The following is a 14,845-nucleotide window of genomic DNA, read 5'->3' on the forward strand; positions in this document are numbered from 1 at the left end:
AAGTATAAGATCAGACAAAAAGATATCTGGTTTTTTCTAAATTAAAGGGAATAGTCCTTGAACTTTGTTCAAACTCCATGGTTCTTTCTTTGGCTACAGATGGTATTCTCCATAGCAGACAACCCAAAATTGTCCCTGATTGTTGCACTGACAGAATAAGCAAGTCCATCAAGGTTGATTATCACCCCCCTGTTGCTGTTAGGGTGTACAGTGTTTTTCTGGTTCTGCTCATCTCGCTCAGCATCAATTCATGCAAATCCCTCCAGGTTTCCCTGAATTCCCATCCCTCCTGGTTTCTAATAGAACAATAGTATTCCATGACATACATATACCACAGTTTGCTTAGTATTCCCCAATTGAAGTACATTTACTTGATTTCCAATTCTTTGCCATGACAAACAGGGCTGCTATGAATATTTTTGTACAAGTGATGTTTTTACCCTTTTTCATCATCTCTTCAGGGTATAGACCCAATAGTGGTATTGTTGGGTCAAAGGGTATGCACATTTTTGTTGCCCTTTGGGCATAGTTCCAAATTTCTCTCCAGAAAGGTTGGATGAGTTCACAGCTCCACCAACAGTGTAATAGTGTCCCAGATTTCCCACAACCCTTCCAACAGTGATCATTATCCATATTGACCCGTCTGAGAGGTGTGAGGTGGTACCTCAGAGAAGCTTTAGTTTACATTTCTCTAATAATTAATGATTTAAAGCAATTTTTCATATGGCTACAGATTGCTTTGATCTCATCTATAAATTGCCTTTGCATATCCTTTGATCATTTGTCAACTGGGGAATGGCTTTTTAAAAATATGACTCAATTCTCTGTATATTTTAGAAATGAGTCCTTTGTCAGAATCATTAGTTGTAAAGATTGTTTCCCAATTTACTACATTTCTTTTGATCTTGGTTACAGTGGTTTTATCCGTGCAAAAGCTTTTTAATTTAATGTAATTGAAATCATCTAGTTTGTTTTTGGTGACATTCTCTAACTCTTCCTTAGTCATAAACTGTTCCCCTTTCCATAGATCTGACAGGTAAACTAGTCCTTGAACTTCTAATTTGCTTATAGTATTGTTTTAAAAAAAGGAATTCTCAAAACAAAGTTATCGAAAACAAGGAATTATTGTTATTTGGTCATTTTCAGCTGTGTTCAATTCTTCACGACCCCATCTGGCAAATCTAATGGGGTGATTTGTCATTTCTTCTCTAATTCATTTTATATGTGAAGAAGTTGAGTCCAGGGTAGTGAAGATCAAATGAGATAATATTTGAAAATTGTTTTGTAAACATTAAAGTGCTTTATAAATATATACCAATTATAATAATAATAATAATAATTATTATTATTATTATTATATTAAAATTGAGAAAACAGAGACTGAGTATAAGTAATTTGCTTATATCTAAAGTAGGATTTGAACTTTTGCTGTGCCATTTCATTCCTATCTGACACCTTGTTACTCCATTTTTTCCTTTGCAAAGATACCCGACTGCTTTACCATTTCCTTCTCCAGTTCACTTTACAGATGAGGAAACTGAGGCAAAGAAGGTTAAGTGACTTGCCTAGGATCACATAGCTAGTAAGTGTCTGAGGTTGGATTTGAACTCATGAAGCTGAGTCTTCCTTACTCTAGGCCTGGTGCTCTGTACATTATGATGCCATCTAGCTGCAAGCATTTGGACTTGGGTCTTCCTAATCCTATCCATTATGTAATTTAGCTGCCTCCTAATAAATTCAACAAATAATAGTTTCTATTACCTAGGATGAATAACTAACTAACTATCCTTAGATGGTCCTCTACTCAATCAATAGTCTAGGGATAGAGAATTGACTAGTTCTTTCATTGATATAGAGGACTTGATAAAATCAAGAAATATATATTGCTCATCTTGTATTCTGTGGAACAATATATTATTTTTTAACTATCTAGAATTATCTTGGTGCCTCAGAGTCCTCTTTTCATTCTAAAAATGTATTTGTGCATGCACACAAGAAAGATCTCATTAAATGATATGAGAGTCAGGGACTTCAATAGTATTCCAATCCTAGCCAGTGGGAAGTACAGAGGAGAAAAAGCAATAAACATCTTTAAAGTTTCTTGCAGAAACCAGTACATAAAGTCTTGCAAGACTCTTGGTTAATAATGTTGTACCCAAAGAGCGAGACTGAGACCGGAATTTGATAAGGTTGGAGATCTTTATTCCTGGGGACTGTCTAGGGGATTGAATACCCAAATCAGACAGTACCTGAGTGTTCAGGGGATAGGGTTTTTATAGTATTTTTGTGGCGGGGGGGGGGGGGGGGGGGAATTAGAGCAAGCAGGATACAGAAGCAAAGTCAGCAGTTAGATATATTATCTTGTTATACTAATACAAACATGTAAACATATGGCTCAGTATAGATAGGGGTGAGAAGGGATCAGGGTCTTTGTGTTGTCTGAGATGGAGGGAGTCAGGAATTTACTATCTTATGGTTCCAGCCACATCTGGGGAAGGGGGAGGCAGTTCTGGAATTTAACAGATACAGCAAAACAATTAGGCTAACAAGGGTGCTTTGCAAATCTTTAGACAATTTTATGGTATATCCATGACCTCTTGTGTCCTATCAGACTATTTTCAGACCCAAAGGTGCCTAGCCAAAGTTATATTTCTAAGGAATTTCTCAGCGTCCAGAAGGATGTCAGGGACCCCTTTCTATACAGGAATTTCACAAACATTGATATTGTACTTCAATAATAGCTGCTCTACAGACCCCAAAGAGAAAACCTTCTTTTCTAGGCTGTTTACAATGTACAGGGCTTTCCATTAGAAAAGAAGTTCTGAACTTGGGGGGCTTTACATTTTTAGATTTAGATTTAGATTTTTAGGGGGTTCATGAATTTGGTTGGGGCAATCGCATGGTGCAATGGATAGAGTTCAAATCTGGCAACAGACCCTTATAACTGTGTGACTTGGATAAGTCACATAAACCTGCTCACCTCAGTTCCCCCATCTGTAAAATGAGGTGGAGAAGAAAATGGCAAACTACTCTAGTATCTTTGCCAAGAAAATATCAAAGAGAATCATGAAGAGTCAGACATGATTGAAATGATTGAACAACAACAATGATATGAATGAAAAAATATATATATTTTCACTATCCTTTCAATGAAATTTAGCATTCTCTTTATTTAAAAAATGATTCTGAGAAGGGGGTATATCACAAAAAAGGTTAAGGACCCCTACAGTAGTATGAGAGTAGGGCTCCCATTATGGCCCACCACACTATGTCATGAAATTGATTAAAGTCTTTCCTTCCCAAAAATGCAGTAGCTTCAATTCAAGTTAATAATTTTCATATACTGATTTGTACTCTAGACTTTGAACCCAGGAATCCTATGAAGTCAGTGGGATTTGAGGGATTTATGATACTCATAATCAGTATGACTCATTTTGGACCTTACTCACATGTTTTTTTGCTTTGTTATATCATGGGTAATTATCATATCACACTAACACAAATGTAAACTCTTTTAGTGCCAGATTCATGTCAGCAATTTCATTATCTCTATATTTTTTTATAAGCATAAAGTAATTATCCAATAAATACTTGTGCAATTGAATTGCTGAAGCAAATATTGTGCATTACCACCACTCTGTTGGGCATTGAAATGTAAAATAATAATTATTAATGATAATATGAGGTTTCTGTCCTCAGGGTACTTACAATCTAGTTAAGAAAATAAGACAAAACATACCAGACAAAACTACAGAATAATAAAAGACAACCCATAATCAATTGTGAGATTATATGGTATATTCTGTAAATGGTATTTAAGGAAGGAAAAAATCAATGTAGTCTAGAATAGTCAGAGAAGTGGATAGTTCAGATTTGCAGAATAAAAGGGATTGAGTATTCTGGTTTAAGTGTCACTAGAATGAGGCCAGTGACCTATTATCCTTTACCATGTTGAAAAGTATCTTTGTTTCTTTCTCCCTAAACCCTCCCGGTCCCTTTCCTATCATATTAACGACACTATCATCCTCCTAGTTCCAACACTCACAATCTAAGGTCATTCTTGATTCCTCCAGTCTGTTTCCAAGTCCAGATACTTTTGTCTTTTTAACATCTCTCAATTAGACACCTTCTTCTCTGATACTACCACCAAGCTAACACAGGTCCACATCACCTTGTGACTTTATTACGCACACATACACACACAAACACACAAACAATTCCAGTGGTTCCTCTATCATCTTCAAGATCAAATACAAAATCCCCTCATATTCATAACCCTGTTCACTCCACCATTATCATCACCTTTCCATCTTCTTATACCTTATTCCCATCTCAGTTCTGGGCATTTTCTCTGATTGTTCCTCAGGCCTGAAACAATCTCCCTCCTCTGTTCCACTTACTAACTTCCTCTTGCTTCCTTCAAATTCCCAAATCCCATTTACTACAGGAAGCATCTCAACTCAAGTGTCTTCCCTTGGTTAATTATTTTTTTAATTTATACACCACTGTATACCAGGCTTGGAGTCAGAAAGACTCAGTTATATGAATTCAAATCCAGACACTTACTAGCTGTGAGACCCTAGGCAAGCCATTTAACCCTCAATTTGCCTCAGTTTCCTCATTTGCAAAGTGAGCTAGAAAAGGAAACAGTAAAAATTTTAATTTTTCATTTATATTTTAATTTAATTTATAAAAATTTAATGAATTCGGGGGCGGCTAGGTGGCATAGTGGATAAAGCACCAGCCTTGGAGTCAGGAGTACCTGGGTTCAAATCCAGTCTCAGACACTTAAAAATTACCTAGCTGTGTGGCCTTGGGCAAGCCACTTAACCCCCATTTGCCTTGCAAAAAAAAAAATTTAATGAATTCATGTTTATACATATTTGTTTGTTGTCTTCTCCATTGGACTGTGAGTTCCTCAAGACCAGGGACTGTCTTTTGCTTCTTCCTGCTTCTCCAACTCTTAGTAAAGTGTCTGCCACTTTGCATATTGACTCACAGTCTACAAAATGTATCATGTATCTGGGGTTGCTGGTATGCTCCCAGCTTTTCTAGGAATACCTGATACTTGAGAGTCACCTCTTTAAAAAGAGATTATGAATTTGAAATCTAAAGGTGACTTCAAGCACTGATAGGTCACTGGCCTCTTTCAAGTGGCACGTGGATTACTAAAATGTTTTTTTGGTAGGTATGCAAACCTTGTGTCTCTTCCCTAGTTAAGAGGGTGAGTAAAAATAGTATCCAATGTACACCCATAAGTCACAAATAGAAGCAGTAGTTTATTTGCAAAGAGAAGAGGGATTTTTTTTTAATTCCATGAATTGATTTGAACAGAATAAAATAACTCATCACCACTGTTAGTTAGCTGGAAGTCTATTATTCAAGACTCATTGGAATACAAACTCTTTCTGCAGGAATCCTAATTGGTTCACATTTTAAATTACTGCAAAATTGTTCCCTGGTTGGTAATGGAGGTGGAGCTCTGAGTTTCAATGCTTCTCTGCCTGGGTGACGTGGATGGGCATCAGAAAAATGTCTTCCTTCTAATGCCCTTATATTTATGCTATTTCATACACATCCTTTTTCTGTTACTTAGCAGGGTTCAGGCAGTGAAAAAAATGAGCAAAAATCGTGCTTCCTTCTTTGCTGAGAGAAAGGATTATGGTCAGATATCTTTGCTATGTCCCTTGGTTTTGTTGAACTTTTCATCTGTTATTATAAGGGATCACTTCTTTAGGCAAAGAATGTGGGAGGGATGTATTTAGAAATGAAGGTGAAATAATATCTGCATATATATACAGGTGAAATAATATCTGTATATATATATATGTGTATAATATATATACATATATAAAATACATGTACACACATACACACATACTCATATATAAGTACATGGAATATACTTAAGTGAGTTGAACAAGTTGTGGTACATGCATGCAACATAATTTTACTGTGTTGTAAGAAGTGATGGATACAAGAATACAGAGAAACACTGAATGACATACATGAGCTGGCAAAAAGAGAAATGAAAGGAACCAACTACTACAATATGAATGGGGGAGAAAAAGAACAGCAAAGCAATTAAAACTAAATATATGAAATTAGACTAAAAAGGAGATATAAAAAAAGTACTTTTCCCATGCTCCTTTGCAGAAGTGTGATGCTATGGATGTGAAACACTACATACACAGACTTTTTAAATTTGTTGGCTGATTTTTATGAATTTTTTTCCCTCTTTTTATTCTACTATAGGTAAGAGAGGCAAATTGGAAAATGTAGATGATGTTCAAAAACATATGAACTGGGGCAGCTAGGTGGCGCAGTGAATAGAGCACTGGCCTTGGAGTCAGGAGTACCTGGGTTCAAATCCAACCTCAGACACTTAATAATTACCTAGCTGTGTGGCTTTGGGCAAGCCACTTAACCCCATTGCCTTGAAAAATCTAAAAAAAAAAACCGTGTATGAACTATGAATACATTTTTTTAAAGTGGGTTCAGAGACAAGGGAAAAAAACCTAAAAGAAGCAAAGATGGACAATTTTGAATATAATTTGTAGTATTTTCTATATCTTTTTTGGAAATAGAAATTTTTGCTTTAAAATTTTTTTTTTATTTATTTAAGGTAGTGACTTGCTAAGTGACTTGCCCAAGGTCTCACAGCTAGGTAATTATTAAGTGTCTGTGGTCAGATTTGAACTGAGGTCCAGGGCTGGTGCTCTATCCTCTGTGCCACCTAGCTGCCCCTAAATGTTTGTTTTTTATTATGAATCCTCACTCAGATTTTGGTAGTCATATGACAATGGTTTTTTATTATTTTTTATTAAAGTTTAAAAAATAAAAAATTTAATTAACAAACAAAAAAATGGGCAAGGGCAGGAAAATCAGTATGCCTCTGCATACTGATGCACACTATGATTTCAAGACACTAACAAGTTTTCCATGTCTATAGAATAACCCAGAATTATGGCCATATCAAGAACAAGAAAGTTAAACTTAAATGTTGAGGAACAAAAATGCTTTATACCTGTCTGTGTGGTACTTTACAGTTCACATGGGAACAGAAGCTGGGCCTAGAATCAGAAAAGTCATTAATATACAAGGTAGATTAGATACAGGACAATTATTTATTTCTCCTTTACAAAAGAAGCACTTAAAATACAAATGAATTGTAAAAGATTTAAAGCAGAAACACTAAACCCATAACTCCTATTATATTCTTCTAGGAGACTGATACTTCAAACAAACACTTTATGGTACTGCTAAATAGCTCTTACCTCTTTTTCAGCTCTGCACTTGTCTAAACTAGTATCTCAAGGTCCATGTCTTTTGGTAAGGCAAGACAGAACTTTGGTTCAGCAGTCTTCTTCTCCAAGGAGAATGTGATTGTAGAAAATTCCTACTGTCTACCAATCAACTCAATCATGGCTCCCCAGGGAAGGTAATGGCCATTTTAGGATTGTTGTTCAGTACTAAGCTCTGGAAAGGAAATGCAAAGGGAGAAGACAGTCATGATGCCAAGGTCTTGCCTCTGGCTCACCTAGGTACACAGTGCCTGTACTTAAACAGCTGCCATAGTTACCAGAGGAAGAAGAGTTCCTTTATTCTCATCCTGGATGGTCTAGAGTCCCCTTTTGTTCCAAAGTTGAAAAGACAGAGAGAAGAGACAAAGATGGCTCTCCCTTTAAAGTCTACTGAGTACAAGACTTTTCCTGGCTCCCCTTTTAATAATCTACTACCTAAATTCTTCTGCTCTAAGTTAGAGTACACAAATGAGCCCAGGGAGACCAGCTTGAGTCTGCATGATCCAATGAAGCATATTCCTGCCAGAGGTGATTGGAGACAGTGAGAAGGAAGCAGAGTGACTACCCATACAGGTGAGAAAACAGAGGCCCAAAGAGAAGTCCCAAAAGTCACATAGATACTAAATAGCAGAGGCAAGAAACCTCTTGGAAAGAACAAGTAACAATATTGTTGGGAGTTGGGGGTTGAGGGTAAAGCTCTACCACAAATTAGCTATGTGTCCAGCAAGGCACCTGAATTCTCTGGGTGTTAGTTTTTTGCTCTGTAAAATGTGGGAGCTGGACTAGGTGACCTCCAAGTTTTCTACAATCTCTAACATTAAATGACTCTCTTCACAATATAATTCTGTGAGGTCAACAGATCAAATATTAGCATCCTGTTAAGGAGTTAATGCAGGGTCCTAAGATCTTCCTAAAGAATAATTCCTCCCACCCTAAAAAAAAAAAAAAAAAAAAAAGAATAATTCCTCCCACCTTGGTTCATTTTAGGATAAAACAAATAATCAAGATCTAAGGCTAGAAGATAAAAGCTAATTAATATTAATTGATTGATAGCTGCCAGGGAGACAGCAATTCCTCAAAACATGGGAGTTACACACACACACACACACACACACACACAAAATCTTAGGGTGACATTGCAAAAAGAATTCTATTTGGTGGAGCCATTTTCCTTATTTGGAAGGTCAAGCAAAAAGGCAAGTGGTCAGGTTCGGAAAGAATATGATAGAACCTTGGAATATACAAGAGTTGTCAAAGATCAGGTTTGTTGCAATGAGATATTTCTCTGTAGTTTATCTTATCAGTTATCTTGGGTAGGAAATCTGGAAGACAGTAGGGACCTTCTTCAAGACAGAAATCAGAAAAAGAAAAAAAGTCAGAAATCAATAAGGTTCCTCCAATTTTTATTAGCCTGGGGGTTTCTATTTGCCTACCACCAAAAACCTGCAACTTTTCTTTTTTTGATGTCTAAGGTTACATTTTTTCTCTAGAGAATGCTTCCCTAATGCTCACAATCTACCTCCTCCACAAAATCCAGTTTATAAAGAGAAAATTGATACTCAGAATGGTTAAGTGACTTGTCCAAAGAACATGGCATTGTTGGGATTAGAATCCAGATCTTCTGATTTCTAGTGCAATATCTTTCTCAATTGTTCATTGAGGATGTGAGAAGGAAAACTACCAAAGGACTCTTAGGGTTAAAGGGTTTTCAAATATGGTATAAAGAGTCATACCAGCTATTTAACTGAAAGGCTTTTCAGATGATTCTGGTGATTTCAAATGATTCAGATGATTATCTGTAGGCGATAATGTGGCATAAATTATTTAATCCTTAGAGGGCTCAGTGACGCACATTCAAGCATAGGCTTAGCCTCATGTCCCCCTTGCCTAAAAATGTTCTTTTCCACTTAATTAAAACCTTTTGTTCCCTTTAAGAATCAGTTCAAATGCTAATTCAAGTCTTTTCTGATTTTCCATGATGAACCATGGCATATCACACACACACACACACACACACACACACACACACACACACACACACACAAATACACAAACATAGTACAGTACTTATCTGTGAACATAACTCCAGCAGAATATAAACTCATTGAGGAAAGAGACTGATTATCACACTTTTGTTCTTTGATTTCTAGCCCTAGCCCTAGCCCCAAAAGTAGTTTGAAAAAATACATACTGAGGTGACCTCATCAGGAAGACTTAGTCCAAGTCATACTTCCTATTTGTTGTTCTAATTAATCTCTTCATGACTCCATTTGGGAATTTATTACCAGAGATATAGGAGTGGTTTAACACTTCCTTCTCCAGCTCATCTGACAGATCAGGCAACTGAGATTAAAAAGGATTAAATGACTTGCCCAGCATCAGAAAACTGGTGTCAGAGCCCAGATTTGAACTGGGAAAGATTTCTTCCTGATTTCAAATCCAATACTCTAATCCCTGCCCTGATACTTCACAGCTTTATGACCCTAAGGAAGACATTTAAATTTTTTTTTAACATTTGAATGCCACTTGGTGTAATTAAAGAAGTAAAAGGAACTCTCTTTTATAATCAGGTAATTTAACTTTATACATGAGAAATTTGTTAAATTGACATTACACTTTTGCAAAAGTGACTTGAACAAGTATTGTAAGAATAAGGACATTTAAATTCTTTAGAACTATAAGTAAGCATTAAAATTCTGAGAGGATGATGGTTTGTATTGACTATATGAATAATAACAGATAAATGGCTGCTTAAATTTAGCCAAAACTGAATCAAACTAAATACTGAGTCACTTTTGAACTCCCTTCTGCTAGTCTTTCCATCCCTTTAATAATGAACAGCCCCTTAGAGAATTGAGTCAAATTTGTAAAAAAAAAAAAAAAAATCCATTCCTCAATTGACAAATGGTCAAAGAATATACAGAGGCAATTTACAGATGAGGAAATCAAAACTATTCATAGTCATATGAAAAACTGCTCTAAATTATTACTAATTAGAGAAATGCAAATTCAAGCATCTCTGAGGTACCACCTCACACCTCTCAGACTGACCAATATGAACAGAAAGGACAAAGATCAATGTTGGAAGGGATGTGGGAAATCTGGGACACTATTACATTGTTGGTGGAGCTGTGAACTCATTCCAACCTTTCTGGAGAACAATTTGGAATTACACCCAAAGGGCAATAAAAATGTACATACCCTTTGATCCAGCAAAACTACTACTGGGTCTGTACCCTGAAGAGATCATGATAAAGGGTAAAAATATCATTTGTAAAAAAATATTCATAGTAGCTCCTGCTTGTGGTAGTGAAGAATTGGAAATTGAGTGAAAGTTCATCACTTGGGGAATGAACAAATTGTGGAACACAACTGTACTATTAGATACCAGGAGGGATAGAAATTCAGAGAAGCCTAGAAAGATTTGCATGAACTGATGCTGAGTGAGATGAGCAGAACCAGAAGAACATTGTACAAGTAACAGCAACTTGGGGTTGATGATCAACCTTAATGGATCTGTTCATTTCATCAGTGCAATAATCAGGGACAATTTTAGGGTATCCACAATGGAGAATACCATCTGTAGTCAAAGAAAGAATTGTGGAGTTTAAATAAAGAGCAAAGACTTTTAAAAAAAGTTATCTTATGTATTATGTATTATGTAATTTTGCTATATCTTATATTTTATTTTCTCCTTAAGTATAGGATTTTTCTCTCAACACATTCAGTTTTGATCAATGTATAGCAGGGAAACAATGTAAAGACTATCAGACTGCCTTCTATGGGGGTGGGCGAGGGAAGTGAAATTGGGGGAAAAAACTGTAAAATTTTAAAAAGTTTTTAAAATGTTGAAAAAAAAGACAACCCCTGCCCTCAAGGAACTCACAGTCTGATGTAACTAAGCACACTTAAGTATTTTTTTAATTCTTAGGTAATATATAAAATGTTAAAGCCACTCTATAAATTTTAGCTATTACACATAAAAGGACAGTCTCTCCAACCTCACAAATAGTTTCCTTGTTTGTACTCTTAGGTAATCCATCTTCCTGAGTTGCTTAATGACGGGAAAAAATAAAGTTGGCACCTGATGACCAGCCTAAAGGTAATGATTCTTCTATAATTTAGCTAAGCTTACTATTTATTAACTGGCAATACTCCTTTGTAAAATGTGATATAACTATGAATTACTCTAATAAAGGTGATTTTGTTCTTAAGGTTCCCAGACTTTGGGGCCCATTTCTAATCTTATCTTTTACAAAAAAATTTTCCCTTACTATCTTAGTTGAAGTTGATCCAACATGTGGCACAGTGGAAAAAATGTGGTGCAGTGGAAAGCATTGAACTTGTAGTAATAGAAGTCTACTTCTAATCCTGGTTTTACTACTTAATACCTGGGTAACCTTCAACAAGCCCAAGTTTCCTTATCTGTAAAAGGAGACCTTCAAATCCCCTCCAGTTTTACAACTACCCAAATCTGAAGTATCTCCTCTGGCATCTAAAGGTTCTTTTGTTTTAGGTTTTTGCAAGGCAAATAGGGTTAAGTGGCTTGCCTAAGGCCACACAGCTAGGTAATTATTAATTGTCTGAGACCAGATTTGAACCCAGGTATTCCTGACTCCAGGGCCGGTGATTTATCCCCTGCAACACCTAACCGCCCTATCTAAAGGTTCTTAACCATTTTGTATGTCATGGACTGGTTCTTTGGTCAGTCAACAAGCATTTATTAGGCACTGGGCACTGTACTAAACCCTGGGGATACACAACTAGCTAAAAGATAATCCCTGTAGTCAAAGAGGCCATAGTCTGATGGGGGAGAAAACATGTAAACAATTCTGTAAAAACAAGATACAAGGTAATTAGGGATAGTCTCAGAGGGGGAAAAAAGTAAAATCTCAGAATATTTTTAAATGTATAATGTAAACTTTTGTTGAAATAGTTATCAAAATATTTTTATAACAAGTTCAAGGATCCCATGGATCCCATACTAAGAGCCCCTGCAAATGGATGTTCTAGTTTCCAATTGCAGGCCTCCAATGACAGGGAATTCAATGTATGAGGGGGCTACCCAGGGCCCTTTACATTTAATTTTTTTTTAATATTTTCTAGCAATTTAAATTTGTTTCCCTAACTAAAGAGCAAACTCCTTTAGGACAGAGTATATGTATATTTGTTTCCTCTCCAAAATACGAAAACACAATACTGACACTTAATGAGTCATTCCAAAAGTACTTTATTGACCAGAAAATTAAAGGTCAAGGAACCTGACTGACCTCAGGGCTTGAGCAATTTACTGGAACCTTAACCTCTATTTTCAGCTCCCTGTTTCTCCAAGAACTGTTAGAAATGAAATGGCCCAGGGTGGGAAGGGGGAAGCTCTGGAAAATTTCCAGCACTGATAGAATCTTTTTTTATTTTCAAAATTCAATTATATTGGGGTGCTAGGTGGCACAGTGGATAGAGCACCAGCCCTGGAGTCAGGAGGACCTGAGTTCAAATCGGACTTCAGACACTTAATAATTACCTAGCTGTGTGGCCTTGGACAAGTCACTTAACCCCATTGCCTTGCAAAAAAAACTTTAAAAAATTCAATTATATTTACTTTTCAGCCCCCTTCCCTCTGAGAAAGCAAGAAAAATAAGTTACAAATTTATATTGTCAAGCAAAACAGAAGGAAGGAAAGAAGGAAGGGAGGAAGAAAGGAAGGGAGGGAGGGAGGGAAGAAGGAAACAAAAGAACCCGTATTCCAATCTGCACTGAGTTTATCAGCTATCTGAAGGTGAGTGGCATGTATCATCATGAGTCCTTTGGAATTATAGTTGACTGAACCTCAATTGATTCTATCTCAGTTTGGGTTCACTCAGCTTGGGTTGTTTGTCACTTATATGTCCACTTCCATTAGTACTATATTAAATTTTTGATAGTCAGGTTAGGATCCACCCTGAGGCTAGCCAAGTACACGGATGGCCATGTTCCATTCCTTACTGTTGTGTAGCAATGAATCATTGTCCTTCGAGATTGGCCCCAGGAGTGTTCAAAAGATAATGATGACAAAGATAATCCTCATGAAGTCTACAGAGTACTTCATTTACTCCTCGCAGCAAGTCTGAGTGCTTCAGTAGAGGCTGCTTTATTTTCTCCTCTTTTGCAAAAGAGGAAACTGAGCTTGAGAGAGATCAAGTGACTTGCCCCCAGTCAGGATCAACTGCACCCAGCTGCCTTCAGTAGTTCGGGGTAGTTTAGAAAGTGGCCACAAAAGCATGGAATGGCTGGAAGCCAAGGAGGGCAGATGTGGGCTTTGGGCTGGGCCCGTACGGGGTTTCCACTGCGCGCTCTCGCTCTCTCTCTGTTCATTTTGCCAGCTGGGAAGTACACTTGGTGGTCAAAAAATTGTATAAATACCATCCTCGATGCTCAACCAAAGTGCTGATGTCAGTTACTAAAGGGGTCTGTCTTCTCTTTAATGACGCGTGCACGCGGCTTTTGCTGCATCTCCACAAGCTTAAGCCGGGGCTGTCAAGGAGGAAAGAAGGGAACTGTCAAAGAGAAAAGAAATGCTGCCAGCAAAGAGCTTGACTCTGTAGAGTGGGTGGGCAGAATTCTCCATTCCTTTCTCTGGAACGCCCAAACCCACGTCCACACCCACCCGCGGGATCCTTCTCCGAAAGTAGAAGAATGGACCAATTTTAAGTTCGAAGCCGGGGGCGCTCCCGCTTCCTTCTTTCTTTCCACCTTCTTTCCGCCTGCAGTGGCTCTGGGCAGAGAACAGAGTCTCCCCATTTGGACCCGGCCCAGAGCACAAGGACAGCCCGCGCCCGGCGCGACGCCCAGTCTCGGGTTCTGCTGGCTTGGCAAGACAGAAGGAGCCAGGTGGAGAAGCGGGTGCGTGCGTTTTGTCCCAGGCCAGGCAGGGGGACTGAGGGCGGTGCTGCTCCGGGTCTCCGGGGCCCCAGACGGGGAAGAGGAGGAAGGGGGGGCAGAGCTGGAGGAGCTTGTTCCCTTCGCCCCGCCCCTGCACCCCCGGAGCCTTAGGGCTGCCCCGGACTCCTCGCGGGGCCACTGAGGGCCGCGCGTAGCAGCGAGCGCCCCGGAGCCTGGCCGGGATGAGGCGAGCCCCGGGATCCCCGAGAAGCCGAGCCAGAGCCGCGAGCCCCCGCGGGCAGCTGCCGCTGCTCCTCCTGCACGTCCTCCTGGCGGCCGGGGCCAGCTCCTGGAAGCTCACCATCCTGCACACCAATGACCTGCACAGCCGGCTGGAGCAGACCAGCGAAGACTCGGGCAAATGCAGCGTGCCGGCCCGCTGCGTGGGCGGCGTGGCCCGCCTGCACACCAAGGTCCAGGAGATCCGCCGGGCCGAGCCCAACGTGCTGCTGCTGGACGCCGGGGACCAGTACCAGGGTACCGTCTGGTTCACCGTGTACAAGGGCGCCGAGGTGGCGCATTTCATGACCGCCCTGGGGTACGATGCAATGGTAAGAGGAAGGATGCTTGTCTGCAAGAGGAGACTCTTGGGGGGGGGGGGGCGGGAGGGGGGTCCCTCATCT

At 38.8% G+C, this 14,845-nt stretch overlaps 1 protein-coding gene across 1 annotated transcript in view; it reads left to right on the forward strand.

Annotated features, from left to right (window-relative positions):
* Positions 1–14,404: 14,404 nt before the first annotated feature.
* NT5E (5'-nucleotidase ecto) overlaps positions 14,405–14,845 on the forward strand; it is an 80,756-nt gene continuing 80,315 nt past the window's right edge. Inside the window, exon 1 of the mRNA XM_074187098.1 lies at positions 14,405–14,773. Within this exon, the coding sequence (XP_074043199.1) occupies positions 14,405–14,773 (369 nt within the window). The remainder of the gene's footprint in view (positions 14,774–14,845) is intronic.

The sequence above is a fragment of the Macrotis lagotis genome, chromosome 5 (assembly GCF_037893015.1).
Source record: "Macrotis lagotis isolate mMagLag1 chromosome 5, bilby.v1.9.chrom.fasta, whole genome shotgun sequence".
NCBI classification, from domain to species: domain Eukaryota; kingdom Metazoa; phylum Chordata; class Mammalia; order Peramelemorphia; family Peramelidae; genus Macrotis; species Macrotis lagotis.